This window comes from Hippopotamus amphibius, chromosome 8, assembly GCF_030028045.1.
Source record: "Hippopotamus amphibius kiboko isolate mHipAmp2 chromosome 8, mHipAmp2.hap2, whole genome shotgun sequence".
Taxonomy (NCBI): Eukaryota; Metazoa; Chordata; class Mammalia; order Artiodactyla; family Hippopotamidae; genus Hippopotamus; species Hippopotamus amphibius.
In genome coordinates this window covers 43,230,496-43,246,149 of record NC_080193.1, presented here as the reverse complement: position 1 = coordinate 43,246,149, position 15,654 = coordinate 43,230,496, and the positions used below count along the sequence as shown (strand labels likewise).

Genomic DNA, 15,654 nt, shown 5'->3' with positions numbered 1-15,654 from the left:
TTGTCTCTCATCAAAGTCTGCCTTTCAAGCCAACTGACCTGGTGCAAACTCAGAAAGCCTCACTTTGGAATTCTGAAGCTGAAGATCGCTCCTGAATGCCCAAACTGCCTGAGGCAGGGGGATGCCTCCAGCAAAAGAGGGAGATGCCAGGACCAGGGGATGCAAATGAGATGGTGTATTAACAGATTCAAAACATACTATTCCCACTGAAAAGGGATGAAGGCTGGGACTTCCCTGGTGGTCCAGTGGTAAAGAATCACCTTCGAGGCAGGGGACGCCAGTTCCATTCCTGGTTGGGGAACTAAGATCGCACATGCCGCAGGGCAACTAAGCCTGCGAGCCACAACTACAGGGTCCACGTGCTCTGAAGCCCTTGTGCCACAACTAGAGAGAGAAAGCCCATATGCCACAAATACAGAGAAGTCCACGTGCCACAGGGAAGAGCCTGTGTACTGCAACGAAAGACCTTGCATGCCACAACGAAGATCCCACTTGCCGCAACTAAGACCTGACGCAGCCATAAATAAATAAAATATTTAAAAGAAAAAGTAATGAAGGCTGTGTGAGGGAAACAAAGGCCCAGAGGCACATTCAGTAGGGCCCCAGGGTGGGAACATGCCAGCCCAGGAGGAGGCGAAGCCTGGACCCCACCCAGGACCCTCAGCCACGGCTCTCACCAGGCAGGGGACAGTGTAACCTTGGCCAAGTCACTTACACGTGTTCAGCCTCAACTTCCCCATCTGAGTAATGGGGGAATGCTGCCCATTGGGCAGCTGAGAGGACTGAATAAAATAATGCCCAGAGGAGGCCAGCCCAGGGCCAGCACACAGGAGGAGCTGTCATCTATTCAATAGAGTGCTTACTACAGATCTTTAGCCCGTGATGTTATTCCTTATGACAACCCTATGAAGTAGTCTATCCTCATTTTACAGATGAGAAAACCGAAGCTCAGAGAGGTTAAGTAACCTGCCCTGGGTCACACAGCTGGTTAGACAAGCTGGGAAGTGAACACAGCACTCTGATTCCTAACAGCCCCACTTGACTTTGTTCCTATATGGCAGAGGCCGAGACCCTCTTCCTTGGGCCCCCAACCCAGGTGGGCCTCAAGGGACTAGCCTGAAGAAGGAAGGGGTGTCCCAAGCCTCAGTCACCCAAAAGCCAAAGTTCCACAAGGAGGCTCTTGCCCAGCCCCAGGGTGGCCGGGATGTGCCGGCAGGCATTGCAGCGCAGGCCCGCTTCCCCAGGCCTCCTCATCTGAGGTGCAGCCTCTCCCTGCCATGTAGGCCTCAGCCATGGAAGCAGAGGCCTCCATTCCCCACCTGCCTCCTCCCCTCACTGGCCCTACAGCCTTGGCGTGGCCTCCCCGGGTCTCAGCTTCCTCATCTGTAAAGAGGAGGTGACAGCAAGACTTGCCTGAATAGTTGCTGTGTGTGCAGATTAAATGAGATGCTGCCTGAGAGGCTGGTAAGGCTGGTTCTCGGCACAGAGGCAGCCTGACTGCCCTGGCCCTGCTGCCTGCTTGAGCCAGAAGCAGACCCTCCTCCTGACCGCCATGTGCAGCCACCGCAGGGCCTTGTCCCCAGCCCAGGTGTCAGCCAGGCAGGTGTCCTGGTTCACCCTGCCCACAGTGTGACCCCCGCAGCTGCGGAACAGAAGTAGATGCTGTGGCCAGGGGCTAGCTACCCCCCATCCCTCTCGTGGTGCCCACAGGGGGTGCCACGCAGCTCCCGCTGGCTGCTCAGAACCCCTGGACCAGGGCCCAGCTGGGCCTGTGTCACAAAAGGCTCCTCTGTGAAGGAAGGGGGTTAAAGAGGAGAAGGGAGAAAAATGAACGGCAAGAACATTCCCATTTGGAGAGACAGGTAGTCACTGCAGAGCTGGGAGAAAGCGTCGTGACCAACCAGGTTCACAGATGCTGGTTCTGGGGGACAGAGGGGCGGTGCCTCCTGGGGCCTGGTCTCCAGGACAGGCCAGCCACCTCCCTACAGGGCCGCAAGGGCAGGCAGGCCATACAGGGACCCTCTCTGACAACGCAGCCCTCTCCATAGAGCCACCCATATCCCCACCTCTGTGCCCCCATCCAGAGCCCAGGCCCCACTCAAGGCCCTGTGACCCCACCTGGGAGAGGACCTTCCATCAGAAAAATCAACCAACTGTCACACCAACTCGAACCTATCAGGAGGGTGAATCTTAAGCAACAGCCTAAAATAACAGAAGAACCTGTTTAAAAGAGGTAGGCAGAGAAGGGAGGGGCGGGCTGTTATCTTGCAGGAAGGTCATCTGTGGCAAAAGGGGGAAATGCACCCCAGTGAGATCCACAGAGAAGTTGGTGGAGGGACCAGATGCTCCATGAGAGGTGACCGGCTGAGCCCGGAGACAGAGAGACATGAGCTGGTCACAAGCCTCACATGGAGTGGAGGACACTGCCCCCACACACCCCATCCCCCCGCCAGCTCTGCAAAGCAGTGGGGTCCCTGGACGACCCCCTCTCACCACCCCGTGCCCTGGCCCAGGTGCCACGGCCCTGGTGGCTCATCGCCATCTACTCCATTTAGCCCTCTAAAGGGCCACTAACCCTCCCTCCCCCAGGGAATATTCCCAACAGTGCATCTTTCCACTGTGCTCCCACTGCCTCCCAGGTGGTTTCCCCCACCCCAGCTAGGTTGGGGCCCCTTCTGGACAGAAAAAAATAATGATATGAATCTAAGATGAGGTCCTGCTAGAAGCTAGACATGCCAAAAGACACCTCTCATCTGTACCTTACCCTTCATTGCCCTGGAATTTCTAAAGGCATGTCCCTTTACGAGAAGATTTCACGTATAAAAATGAGGATAATGCCCTCCGGATAACATTATGCATGCCCACGCCTCACCAAGCTGGCAGAACCTGGCCCTGCCTGGTTCAGGCACTGCCCCGTCAACAATGTCCCTGGTCAGCAGGGACACACCTGGGAGGAGGGTGGGCCTCACTGCCCTCTCTGTGGTCCAGGTGCTCCCTCCCTCTCTGGGGAGGGAGACCCAGAACAGGGCCTCCCGTGCTAGCCTGGGAGTGGGCGCCAGACAGCAGGCCGGGCGAGCCCCTGCCTCACCCACCCCCCATTGGTCCCCTATACACAGCAGGCAAGGGGTAGAGGGGGCAGGGCCAAGTTCCCAGGTGTGACCATCAGCCAGGGTGGACAGTCAACCCAGACCTGGCCAGGAGAGGGCTGCAGAAGAGCTACCCACACCAGTTTCCCCCCTGGGCCACAATGAGGTCACAAACCTCAGCTTTCAGGGGCGTGTAGAAGATGAAGACTATTATTTCCATCCAAATTGCTGATTCTCATTAATCTATTTAAACTTCCACATTCTCCCCCAAAAAGGATTTAAGGATGCCTTAAAATCCAGCAGGAGAGAACACCAAAAGAAAAGGGAGGAGAAGAGATGAAAAGAAGGCCCACAGACGGCTCCGAAAGGCATCTGCTGTGAGTGGGCTCTGCCCTGCCCTCCAGCCCCTAGCCCTTGGCCACTGAGCGGTCAACCCGCAGAGAGTTAGAGACCGCGGCTCTGGGGCGCCCCTCCCCCATGCCTGGCCGCCCCGGCCCTTCCAAAGTCCAGGTGGAGGTGGGCACAGCCTTTCAACCCACAAGACGGCGCCCTGGGAAGACACTGGGCAGGCCTCTGCGCGGGGCCGGGGCGGAAGGAACGGGGTACCGCGCAGAGCCTGCCGCGCCAGCCAGCCTTGGACACGCGGACAGCTCTGCGGGGGGAAGGCGCGGGTGGGAAGGCTTCTTGGAGGAGGAGGCCTTAGACCGGCGGGTAGGACTCCCCAGGAGACCAGGGCAAAGGCAGGGGGCGCCGGGGGGAAGCGCGGGGACCCCTGGAGACAGAGGCCTCCGGAGAGGCGAGGGCGCGCCGGTTCAACCAGAGCGGCCGTGAGTCGCCCGGCGCGGCCCCCTGGCGCCCCCAGCCTCCCAGGTCCCACTGGGCCAGCCCCTGGGGTCACGGCAGGCCGCTCGCGGCCCCCAGGCGGGTCCAATCGCAGCGACGCCGGTTTCGCCGCGATCCAGAGTCCCCTTTAAAAGTTTGTCCCCAAACAAACCCCTCTCTCTCTCCTCCGCGCCGTGGGAAGCGGGGCCATCCCCGGGGGGGGGGGGGGGGGGCTCTGAGGACAGGCGCGGGTGCCCTCTTCCACCCCCTCGGAAACAACAATGGGCGACCGGCCTAAAGAGAACCAGGGAATCGAGTGTGGAAAAATCCCCCAATCCTGCAATGTCAATGCCGGGCGCGCGGCGGGCCGGCGGCCGCGGTGCTGCCCCCAAGCGCCCTTCCGCGGGACTGCGGCCTCGGAGGGAGGGGCGCCGCGGGTCGATCTCCTGGTTCTCAGACTCTGAGGACTCATGGCAGGTAGGGAGGGAAAGCTTGCGTTTGGGTTCTTAAAGCTATTTTAGGCTCAAAGGAAATTGCATTTTATTCCTAAAGCCGAAATCTTCTCCCTGCTTGCACTTTCCCGAAGCAGAAGTACAATGCCTTGTTTTTCTTTGATGATCACATCCTATCACTAGCCATGTTCTTTTCCTTTTCTTCGACCTTAAACCAGAGATCGTACATTAAAGACTTTACGAAGTGGATATTCAGGGGACACAGATAGTCACGGAGCAGAAGAGCGGCGATTGCTTTTTCCTGAATTCTGAAAACGCTCAAGGCTGGGCGCTGCCTCCAGTAAACTACTAGCCCTCCTTATATTCATACACGATCCTAGGACTGTGGGGAACCTTGGCTACCAGGCAGATCAAGTGCGGAGAGAGAGAAGACAGCGGGTGAGGAGAACCCACTGAGTGCCAGGCGCTTGGCGACGCTGTGACCTCACTTGAAATCCACGCTGCCTCTTGGCGTGGTGTTTCTGCCGGTTTGTCAGGAGATGACAGTGAAGGCTTCTCCGGGAGCAGGTTGACGAGGCTGCCAGCTGGGGAGGGGAAAGTCTGCATTCCCTCGCGTTCCCAAAGGTCCACTCCTTGGCAGAAGCAACTTGACTCCATTCATGACTCCTCTGACTTGACTTTGAGATAAACTCACCTATGGCCTTGGGGGTCTCACAGTGTATGTGCAGCACTTAAATCAAAGGGGATAACTGAGTAAAATCCTATAGCCATCTAGGAAGATTTTCGTCCCCCGAAGAGAATTCTAGGAAGAAAGGGCTTCTGAGCTAGATAGGGGGTTCCCTATGAGCCGCTCTGGCAGGTGCAAAGCTGGATTAAACAGCTTCCCTGGAGGAGCTGTTAATCCGGAGGTCAGGCAGCTCTGGCTCCCATCACGGCTCCTGGGAGGGGCAGCCGCCCACTGGGGTCCCTGTTCTAGACCCTCTACCCTCTCTGGGCCTCAGTTTTCCCATTGGGACAGTCAGATTATCACAAGATGGGGCCACGGGCCAAGCACAGATGGTTTTGGTGGCCTTTCGGTAACATTCCTGGTTTCTCCTGAACATTCTGGACCACATTCCCATCCAGCCAGGAGCTGAGGAGTGGTCCCTCTGGACCCTCTCGCTGCACCCCACTCCAGCCTTGGCCCCTGGCCTCAAGGAGCTGAGTGGAGTACAGGCATAAGGACCAGACAGGCCAGGATCAGAATTCTAGCTCTGCTGACTTCACAAGAGTGAGAGGCGCTTGGCCAGGCATGGGGGACACGTGGAGTCTGGACCCCCAGGGCTGAGGGGACAGGGTGCCCACAGGGGAGGCTTTCACTCAGGCTTTGTTTACCCTGCTCTCATGGGTCAGGAAGAGGAGACCACCAACTGCCATGTGACCTTAGCCAGCGTCTTCATCCCTCTGAACCTCAGTTTCCTCTTCTGTAAAATGGGTGTCATAGTCCCCTCTGCAGACTTGCTGATGGGATCAGAAATGGCACATCTACAGTAACTGGTACCCAATAGTTCTGAATAAAAAGCAGCCTTAACTACGATTCACCACTTGATAGAGGATTGCCGTCTGCAGAAGGACGCCCATTGGGTTGACCCAGGGCAGCTCTGCCCTCCAGATCTGGGCTGCTGCCTCCAGGGCCATGAAGGAAGCCTCCCCAGGCCTCAGCCAAAAACAGGATGAAGTGACTGCAGACAGGCAGGTGGCTCCAGGTTCCCCACTGTGCCAGCCTCCACTCCTGGCAAGAATGAATCATTCCCAGAGAAATCTGACCAAGCCACCCCCAGGCCTCCTGGGCCAGGTACAGTTTTAAAGCAGCTACAGGATGGGCAGGGGCTTTGGAGCCCTGGGTCACACTGGGGACTGGCCACCCTTCCCCACCCGCAGCAGGCCTTGGGTCACCCTGTCGTGTGTTCAGGTTGCTGCATCAGAGTGGAAGCGCCCTCAACTCCTTCTGAAAATTGCATGCTACCCTCTTAGTTGGATTTTGGGGTGTCGGGGGTTGGTATTCCAGTTCTTTGGGTTTGCTTCCAGAAGGGATTTTTGGCATGACTTTATATATTTTTAACAGTTTTATTGAAGGAAAATGGACACAAGAAACCCTCACAAACCCTCCCCGCCCCCATGCTTTCAGGACCCACAACAGGACAGAAACCAGGGGAGCCCCTGGCAGGGGATGATGTGGGCATTTGAACCAGGCCTGGCAGCCGGACTCCCTCTGAGGCCACTCAGCCTGAATCCAAAAACTAGGGCCCAGCCCAGCGATGCCAGACACTGAGATTCTCAGCAGGTCGTTCCACGCTCTGGCCCACCTCCTGTTCCACAGAGATGCCACAGCTTCCCAGCCCAGTCAGAGCCAGAGCCGTGTGGGTTCCGGGGCTAGTTCAGGGCATCTGGCCCAGGGCCCAAGTTGGCAGGCAGCAGGGAGGGGGTTGGGGGCAGTCTGGGCTAACAGGGAGGGAGGCCCGGGGCCCAGAGGCACCACCGCGTACAGAAGAGACCCAGGGCTGCCAGATCCTCTGACGTATCTACCAAAGCCGTAAGTTGAAATGTTTTTGTAGACCTTCACAATTTTAAATATTGGTTGACCTTTTTAGAACTTTTTCTTTGGGATTATAATAAACTTGGAGGGGAAAATGCACATTGACTGAAACTCCTTTTAAAGAACGAAGGACTGCATAAAGCTGGCCGCGAAGTCTTCTGCGCACACTTCAGCATCTCTCCACGAGGGGCTCCGGGTCACGGTCCCAAAGCCACGGTGGGGGAGCGGGGAGGAAGGGGAGGAAGGTCCGACCGCTGCCAAGAGCCCCAGGCTCCCCGCCCCCAACCCTCCCTTTTTCCTTCCCGACCCGCGCCCGGCCCCCATCGCCCCCAGATCCCACCAAGTCCATCCAGCCCGGGCCCCCTCGCGTTTGGAACTTCAGAGCACTCAGCGTGCAAAATCAAGGCTTTCCCTCCGGTGAAGATGGGAGGGGGACCCAGGTCCCCAAGGCACCCGATGCCAGGAGCCCCCTCCAGCCCAGAAGGGCCGTCCGCGCCCGCTACACATTTCCCCAGTCGCTCCCCCACGCCTCTGCAGACAGAGATCAGCTTCCAGTCCTCGCTGCCCTCCTCGGAGCGGCCTCCCCGCGGCCAGAGACCCGCGTCCCGGAGCCCGGTACCCGCCAACAGCCCCCGGGTTCTGGGGGCGGGGCCGAGGATCGACGCGGGCGGCGACGGCAAGAGGCGCCGTGGAGGCGGGCCGGGGGCGGGCCGGGGCGGGGCGGCGGCGGACTGCGGAGACGCGGCGGCGCGCGGGGCGGCGCAGAGCGTTCTCGGCGCGGAGCAGAGCTGAGCTGGGTGGCCGGCGCGGGGCCGCAGGGGGCGCGGGCCGGGGCCGGGGCCGGAGCGAAGCCGGAGCCGAGCCGGGGTCGGGCCGAGGAGCGGGGAGCCGGGCGGGGAGCAGCCATGGCGCCGCGCGGGGCCGGGGCGCGCGCCACTGCGGGCGGCCTGGGCTCCGAGTAGCCGGGCCGGGCCGGAGCGCGGGCGGCGGCGGCGGCGGTGGCGGCGGCGGCGGAGGCAGCTGCGCCCGCGCCCCTCGCCCTCCAGGCCCCGCGCCCCGTGCCCGGGCCGCCGGCGATGGTGACACATGCGGCGGCGGCGCGCCGGCGGCAGGACCATGGTTGAGCGCGCCAGCAAGTTCGTGCTGGTGGTGGCGGGCTCGGCGTGTTTCATGCTCATCCTCTACCAGTACGCGGGCCCGGGGCTGAGCCTGGGCGCGCCCGGCGGCCGCGCGCCACCCGACGACCTGGACCTCTTCCCCACGCCCGACCCGCACTACGAGAAGAAGTACTACTTCCCGGTGCGCGAGCTGGAGCGCTCGCTGCACTTCGACATGAAGGGCGACGACGTGATCGTCTTCCTGCACATCCAGAAAACGGGCGGCACCACCTTCGGCCGCCACCTCGTGCAGAACGTGCGCCTCGAGGTGCCCTGCGACTGTCGGCCCGGCCAGAAGAAGTGCACCTGTTACCGGCCCAACCGCCGCGAGACCTGGCTCTTCTCCCGCTTCTCCACGGGCTGGAGCTGCGGGTTGCACGCCGACTGGACCGAGCTCACCAACTGCGTGCCCGGCGTGCTGGACCGCCGCGACCCCGCCGCGCTGCGCACGCCCAGGTGAGCGCCCGCTCGGCCGGGAACGGCGGGGTGCCGGCTCGCGGTCAGGCGGTCCTGGGCCCGCCCCTCGCTCCCCGCCCCCCTCTCCTGACCTCTGGGGGCCGCCACTCGCCCGCCGCAGCCCCTCTGGACCGCCTCCTGATCTCTGGGCGCCCGGGTACCCGGTTGGTCTGCTGAGTGCCGCGGTGGTCCCTGCGCTCGAATCCCGCTCTCACCTCTGCGCCTCTTTAACTTTTCCCCCCCACTACCCGCAAGGCTGCGCGGCGCCTGGGCTTCCCGGGGTCACCGCCCCCTGCCCGCGGGCCGTCACCTGCTGTGCCCCAGCTCTGGGTCCGGGCTGGCCTGTGTCGTCGGGCGGGAAGGCGGGTTCCTGTGCGCGTGTAGCCCACCTGGAGTGCTCGCTTCCCTGAGCCGCTCTCACGCCCAAATAGGAAGTTTAAGTGAGGTGCCTCTCCTCCTCCACCTGTGGCCCCCGGCCCGTCAGCCTGCCTTGAGAGGGCTGGGGAGGAGCTGCGGGGGAAGAGGGTGGGCCCCGCCTGCCCAGGTGTGCAGGTGGAACAAAGGCCCGAGTGTCACCTGGAGCTGGGGGCGGGGAGGAGGCAGTGCTGCCTACCCCGGCAAGTCGGGCCAGAACCAGGTGCACGCTCTCTCTGAAAAGGGAGTAGAAGCAGGCCAAAGGCAGCCTGGGGGGAGCTGAGCTGGCTGGGGGCACCTGTGCAACCAGATGCCTTTCCCATGGGCCCCCATTGCTGTGGAGATTAGGGGTACAGGGCTGACCTGTGTGCGGAGACAGCTCTCCTGGGAAGCGCTTTGTAGCCAGAAACACCCTTTCTCTCCCCCGGTGCTGGGTTTCCAAGGGTTAAAGTTGGGAATCTTTTTCTTCTGTTCCTGTGGGGGCCCCGTGGGGCCTCCTCCCCAGGATGTCTGGGCTGGGGAGGGCAGGGGGCAGATCTTCTTGCCTGCCTTTTGTTTGTTTCACGTTTGCCTTAAGATTGCACTCAGGGGCAGGCTGGGTGTCGGGGAGCTTTGTGACTCAGGTAGCTGTGTTCGTGTCAGCACTCCTGGGTCGAAGGTGCAAGGTCTCGGGTGTGTGTGGAGGATGAGGCTTTGGTATCTGGTCAGCTTGGAGCACTCCCTGTCCAGCTCTTCAGTCCTTTTCGTGTGATCTTTCCCAAACCATCAGGAAATTGGGGCCCTAGAGCTGGCGGGGGGGGGGGGGGGGTGTCGTCCCACTTTCCCTTGGCTGTCCTAACAGCAGTTCCCAGCCTGAGAGGTTACCAGTAGGCCTATCCCAGGCTCTTGAAGCATTGCTTCCTGCCCAGCACTTGCTCTGATTTGCATCGATGCACTTTTCTGGCTTTGTACCACCCCCTCAGCCCCTTGCTCCCCAGGGTCCAGCCACTCTGTGCTAGACTGAGCTGGGGGCTGGCAGCCACCTGCCCACCAGGGCTGTAGGCCCCCGGAACAGGGTACTAAGCAGCCTAGATAGACCCAAGTGGGCACCTCTCTGCCTGCAGGAGTCGGGGGATGGGGGCCAGAACGGTCCTGTCTGCCAGAGGGCATTAACTAGGGAGACCCCTGGAGGGGCAAGTGTGCAGACCTGGGTCTGGGCGCTGCTGAGAGGCCTGAGTCAAGCTTGCTCAGCAGACGGGGCCTTGACCCGTTTGCCACCAGGATAGTTGTCCTACACCCTTACTTCCTGAGGCTTATTTTCTCTTTGGGTCACCAGGGTGAATCAGGGCCCCTGGCCTCCCTTCTCCAGAGCCTGTCCACCAGAGTGGGAGGCCCAGCCGCCCCCACAGACAGATGTGGGGGAAATGGGGAACAGACGGAGTCTCCAGGTGCTGCACGAGGCTGGGCATGAGTAGCAGGAATGGAAGACCCCGTGCGTGGTCAGCGTGCGTGGTCAGCTGCGGCTCCCTCCTGCTGTGGTGGGCTGCCGGCGCCGCCGGGGAAGTTGCTGAGCTCAGCAGCTGCCGGCTGCGGAGGAGGGGTTTCCAGGGTCCTCGGGAGGCCCACCCTCTGCCGTCTGCTTTAGGAGTGGACTGTGCCACAAGCCTTGCCGGCCTTCAGTGTCACTCTCCCCCACCTCTCCCTTCAGTTCTGGTCCAGGCACCAGGAAGATGGCATTTCTAATGAGCTTTCTGGAAGGGCCGGGGTAACCTTGGCTTTGTGTGTTTACAAGCCTGTGTGCTCCTCCAGCCTGGGGCTGGGCCAGAGTGCTGGCGGGTCAGGATGCAGCTCCCCCATCTGCCCAGGGGGACAGTGGCAGTGCCCAGCCTCCGTGGGATGCCTGGTGTTGGGTGGTGCCTGGTTTCAGGAGTCTCGGATGTCACCCTCACCCTCCTTCCTGCCCTCCCCACGGCCCTGTGGTGTTGGAGTGACCATCTGGCTGGTGAACTGAGGAGTGACGGGGCACTTTGAGGTCTGAGCCTGGGCGAGAGCCCTTTCTTCCTCCTCTCTGGTCCCCAGGGCCAAGCATCTTGGAGGGGTTCAAGGGGAGTTGGACAGATGTCTCCCTGCTGTGAGTTGTGCTTCTAGAATCTCTCCACCGAGCCTCTCCCAGCTCCTGGTGCCAGTGTCTGCAGTGCTTTGGGGCCTGTGGTGCAGGGAAGTGAGGGTTTTCACGGCTCCCACGCCTCCCTGCCTCACGGTGTCAGCCCAGGTGGTTCTGAGCTGGGCATGTGTCGAGGTGACAAATGGAGATGGACAGGTTTCCAACGCTTTGCTGAAATATGGTTTGGAACTTATAGCATCTGTGCATGCTTCTTGGCTTGGAAGAGAGGAATAGGTGTGTGAGCAAAGCATTGGCAGGTCCCTCTTTCGTCCTGTGTCCACCAAGGGAACTGCCACGCCTGGTGGCATCTGCCAGGAATGCTTGTAAGGCCCCCAGGGAGGACTGGTCTCAGAGAAGTGTGGCTGCCCACAGCAGCAGGCAGGAGACCGATTGTTGCCAAGGGCCACTTTGGTTAGTGTGTCTCAGTGCCCCATGCTCCCACATCACCTCGTAGGGTTGGGATGGTGCTCCTGAAAGGTAAAGATTGTTCCTCCTTCCCCTTCCTATCGGCCTGAAGGAGATGGAAGAGGAGACGTGGTCAGGGTCTTGCCTGGGTTGCCCTGGAAACATCCCTAAAATCGTGTAGGCTTCATTTGGAGTCACAGAGGGCATTTGGGACCCCAGTATGGCTTTCGGGCCCCCTTCATGGGGTCCTCTCTGCAGTAGGGCCCCGCTGGGAGCTCCTTGTGGGCTCCCAGCATCCTCGATGTTACCTAGCAGAGGCTGTGCTTCTTGTAGGAGGAAGGAGTCTTAGTGTCAGTCCTCCAGCCTCACTCTGGTCACATACCCTCCCTCCACCATCCCAAGTCCTCTCTGGTTTCAGAAATCTGCTGGTGCTGTCAGCTGAGCCTGTACTGCCCTCAGCCTAGCACACCCTCCTCCCTACCACTGCTCCGCCGGCTCCTCCTCCCCCTTCAGCCTCAGCTCTGCTTCCCCTTCCTCCAGGAAGCCTCCCTGGCAGCGCCTTGTTGCCTTAGGCCCCTTGGCCACTCTCCATCTGCCATCCTATCATGTCCATGGCATGTTGGCACTGGCTGGAGGCCGAATGGGTGCTGCTCACATGTGGCACCAACAAGAACGTTCAGCTCCTGGTCCCGCAGCCTCTCCGGCAGCTGCACTCAGCCTGCCCTTCCCCCCATGCGTCCTCTGGTGAGTCAGGTTCAAGGAGTCAGTCTTGAGTGCAGTGCTGATCTCAGAGAACCTCGGGGGCTTCTCAGTGGGCCCAACCAGGGTAGCTTGGAGCATTTCTGTGGCACGCGACAGTTTCCAGTGTGCCTTCACAGTCACATTCTTAGGTGCAATTAAGGGACAAAACCTACATTTGCCTGCAGTGGGATGTTACCCAGAGAATGTGACAGGGACCAGTGAACAGGGCCCGGCCACCTGAGAGAATCACCCAGAGAGACCTTGAGACAAAAGGAACCTAAGGTCAAGAAATTCACAGTTAGATTTTCCTTAAAAACAAACAAAAAACTTTCTTTTTAAGTAAATGTATGAGAAGACAAACTTTCAAATGACTTACTGGCCATCATTTTAAATGATGCCCTGGCTTGTGAAATTATCAAGCTCTACAACTCAGGCTGTCAAAGCACCATAGAACTTGCAAGACCAGGGCTTCCTGGCCTCCTGGGCTCTTCCCTTGTAAGTGTGTGGGGTGGGCTGGACACAGCGGGGGCTTGTCTGGCCCCGGTCAGAGAACATGGTGCAGGGGACTTCCCCGTCAGTGCAGCGCCCATTCCTGGGGCCCCAGGGCCGCTGAAGCCCCTGGTCTCTGTGGAACCAGTCAGGGTTTCTTTCTTGGTGGCTGGATTGAGAGGTTTGGCTTCTGCCCTTGGAGAGTGGCAGGCTGTCAGTGGGGGCCTGGCTTTGTCATCCTTAAGGGATCCTGAGTGTTTTTCTTTCACATTCTCTTTTTTGTTTTTGTTTTGAAGTAATGATTGTAGTAGATAATTGGGAGAAAGTATAAACAAAGAAAGTCACTGTATTCTCTATGGATACCTTTTCTTTTTATTATAATTGAGACTATAATGTAAATTACCTACAGATATTATTCTATGTCATTAAAAACAATAATTCAGTGACTGCAGGGGACTGACCTCTGAGTGCACCATAGTTGGTTCTCCTCTGGGGTTGAATGTACAGATTTCCCGTTTCTGACTCCTGTAAGTAATGGTGCAGTGGACATCCTTGCACATAAAATATTTTGCATACCACAGACTTCCTTTGGAAATTCCTAGGAGGGAATCTCTGAGTTGAATAGTCTGAATGTTTAAATGCTCAATTACTTGACATCTTACTTTGTAGCCACACGTGGTATTTGAGTACCCGTCTCATTGATATTGAATATTGTCCTGGGTTTAAAGAGTTTATTTTCTTCAGTGAGCAAACTGTCTCTGTCTGATTTTTATTGAAAAGTCCCACCTGACAAGGGCACCCTTGAGGGCAGCCCGTCACTTTGCAGGGGGAGGGGGTATGGGCAGGGCTGCCCAGCCACCCCAAATGACTGCCCATATGGTCACAGATGTCTGCACTTCACACCTGCCCAGAGCCAGGATGCAGCTCTCTGCCATCTGGGGCTGAAGGAGAGGGGTGATGGGCCATGGGAGCCCGAGTCTGGGGGCAACCGGGGTCCACAGAGGGAAGGCTGCAGACGGGAGGTTGGCTCTTGTCCCCTGAGCGCTCAGCAGCTACTTGGAACGCGTCATCTTGTTTGCCCTCCCATCCCCACAAAGCAAGCATTTGACAATTGTCCCCATTTTCCCTGCAAGGAAGTCAAAGCCCAGAAAAGTTAGGGAGCTGGCATCCCGATGTCTGTCTGTCCTGAGGCCCACATGCCCCACACAGCCCTCGCCCTTGGTGCCCTCAGCTGGGAAGACCAACTGTGGTGAGAACCGCTGCCAGCCGTCGGGTCCATCCCACCCAGGCAAAAGGCCCTGGGTGGACACGGGTGGTTTCACACGCAGATCTGGGTCGTGGGTTTATTGGAGAACATCTGGCAGCCTTCACCCGTGCAGGAGCAAGACAGGAATCAGGCCACATCCTCCTGGCTCTGGCAGGGCTGCGCAGGAGGGTCTGCCGGGGGTGTCGGCACTGCTGGCAGCCAAGACCGGGCAAGACGTGGGGGCTTCCAGCACGGCGGGGCCAGTGCCTCCCACCGCCTCTCCCAAGTGACGGGTTCCTTCTGGGAAGCACAGGTAGCAGCTCTGGGAACCAGAGGAGGAGAGAGGAGCCCCCAGGTAGCCTCCTTCACCTTCTGTCTGGAGCCAGTGGGTCTCTGAGCCTCCATTTCCCCATCTCTAAAATGGGGATATGGAGCTTGTCATTTGGTTCTATAGGGGACCACTGGCCTGTTACCCATGACCTCCTGGGCCCTCCAGCCCCACATTGTGTCTGTGTCCTGTTGGAGCCGTGGCCACTCGTAACCCTGTAGGATTCTGCAATCCAGGGGTGATCACAGGCCTCGCCTGGGGGTGGGGCCCAGGTCCTCATCTGTACAGGGAGCTGTCAGCAGCTTCCCACCTGTAGAGTGAGGGGGGCAGGTGGGCCTGGGGCACCGTGAGAGCGTCTGGCCGCCTGTGAGCAGCACATTTGCCTCTGTTACATGGGGACCCAGGGGTAGGGTAGGGAACAGGGGATCAGAGCAAATCAGTGATTGTATGGAAAGAGAGTAGCTAGAGAAATTAAAACTCTGCAGTTAATTGTTTATAAAGCTGTAGAGTTGAAGGAGTCTGTGGTGTGGGGGACCCACCCCCATTGGTCACAGGCAGGAGGGGACCCCAGCCCCTCTGCAGGCCAGGTCCCTCCGCAGAAGCTGTGCTCATCCCATGCACCAGGGTGGACGCTCCTGAGTCAGACCAGTCTGGGTTCCAGGTCTGGCCCTGCTCCCCACCTTGAATACACATGCAGCTCTGAGCACATTTTCTTGACCTGCCTTGTGGAGCCATGGGAGGATTCAGAGGGGACGTGCCAGACCCCAGCAGATGGTCAGGTCAGTACGCTTCCCTATACCTTCCATGGAGAGGAAGGACAGAGGCCGTCCCCGGGCCACCCAGCAGTGAAGGAGCAGGAGCAGCAGGCCGCCAGGCCTTGCCTCAACCAGGGAACCCCATCTTTGTACCAGGGGTGGTGGCAGAGCAAGGGTTGGGGCCCAGACTGGGAGCCACACCAGCTGGGTTGAATCCTAGTTCTGCCACCTGCAAACTCTGTGACTTCTGTGCCTTGGTTTTCTCTTCTGTAAGATGGGCGTACTGACAGTGCCTGCCTCATCAGTAGGAACTTGGAATTATGCCTGTTGCTGGGGACTCATTTTTTTTTTTTAACAAAAGGTTACAATGCGTCCCGTCTCTCCGGGGACAGGGAAGAGCCCTTCAGAGACAGCTGGGAGCTCGGCCTCTGTCCCCACTTTGAGTTGGTCAGCTCAGGGGCCGCAGGGCATTTCCCTGACAGCAGCTGAAGTCTAGGCAGTAATCTGGGACATCCACAAGTATCACTGGCCTTCCAACATGATGGCCTGGGGTGTACTGCGCTTCAGCCATTGGGGTCTCCTTCT

General features: G+C 59.2%; 1 protein-coding gene across 1 annotated transcript in view; it reads left to right on the top strand.

Moving 5' to 3' along the window:
- Positions 1-7,722: 7,722 nt before the first annotated feature.
- The window catches only part of HS6ST1 (heparan sulfate 6-O-sulfotransferase 1), a 39,277-nt gene continuing 31,345 nt past the window's right edge, over positions 7,723-15,654 (top strand). The window contains exon 1 of the mRNA XM_057746852.1: positions 7,723-8,548. Within this exon, the coding sequence (XP_057602835.1) occupies positions 8,022-8,548 (527 nt within the window). The 5' untranslated portion in view covers positions 7,723-8,021. The remainder of the gene's footprint in view (positions 8,549-15,654) is intronic.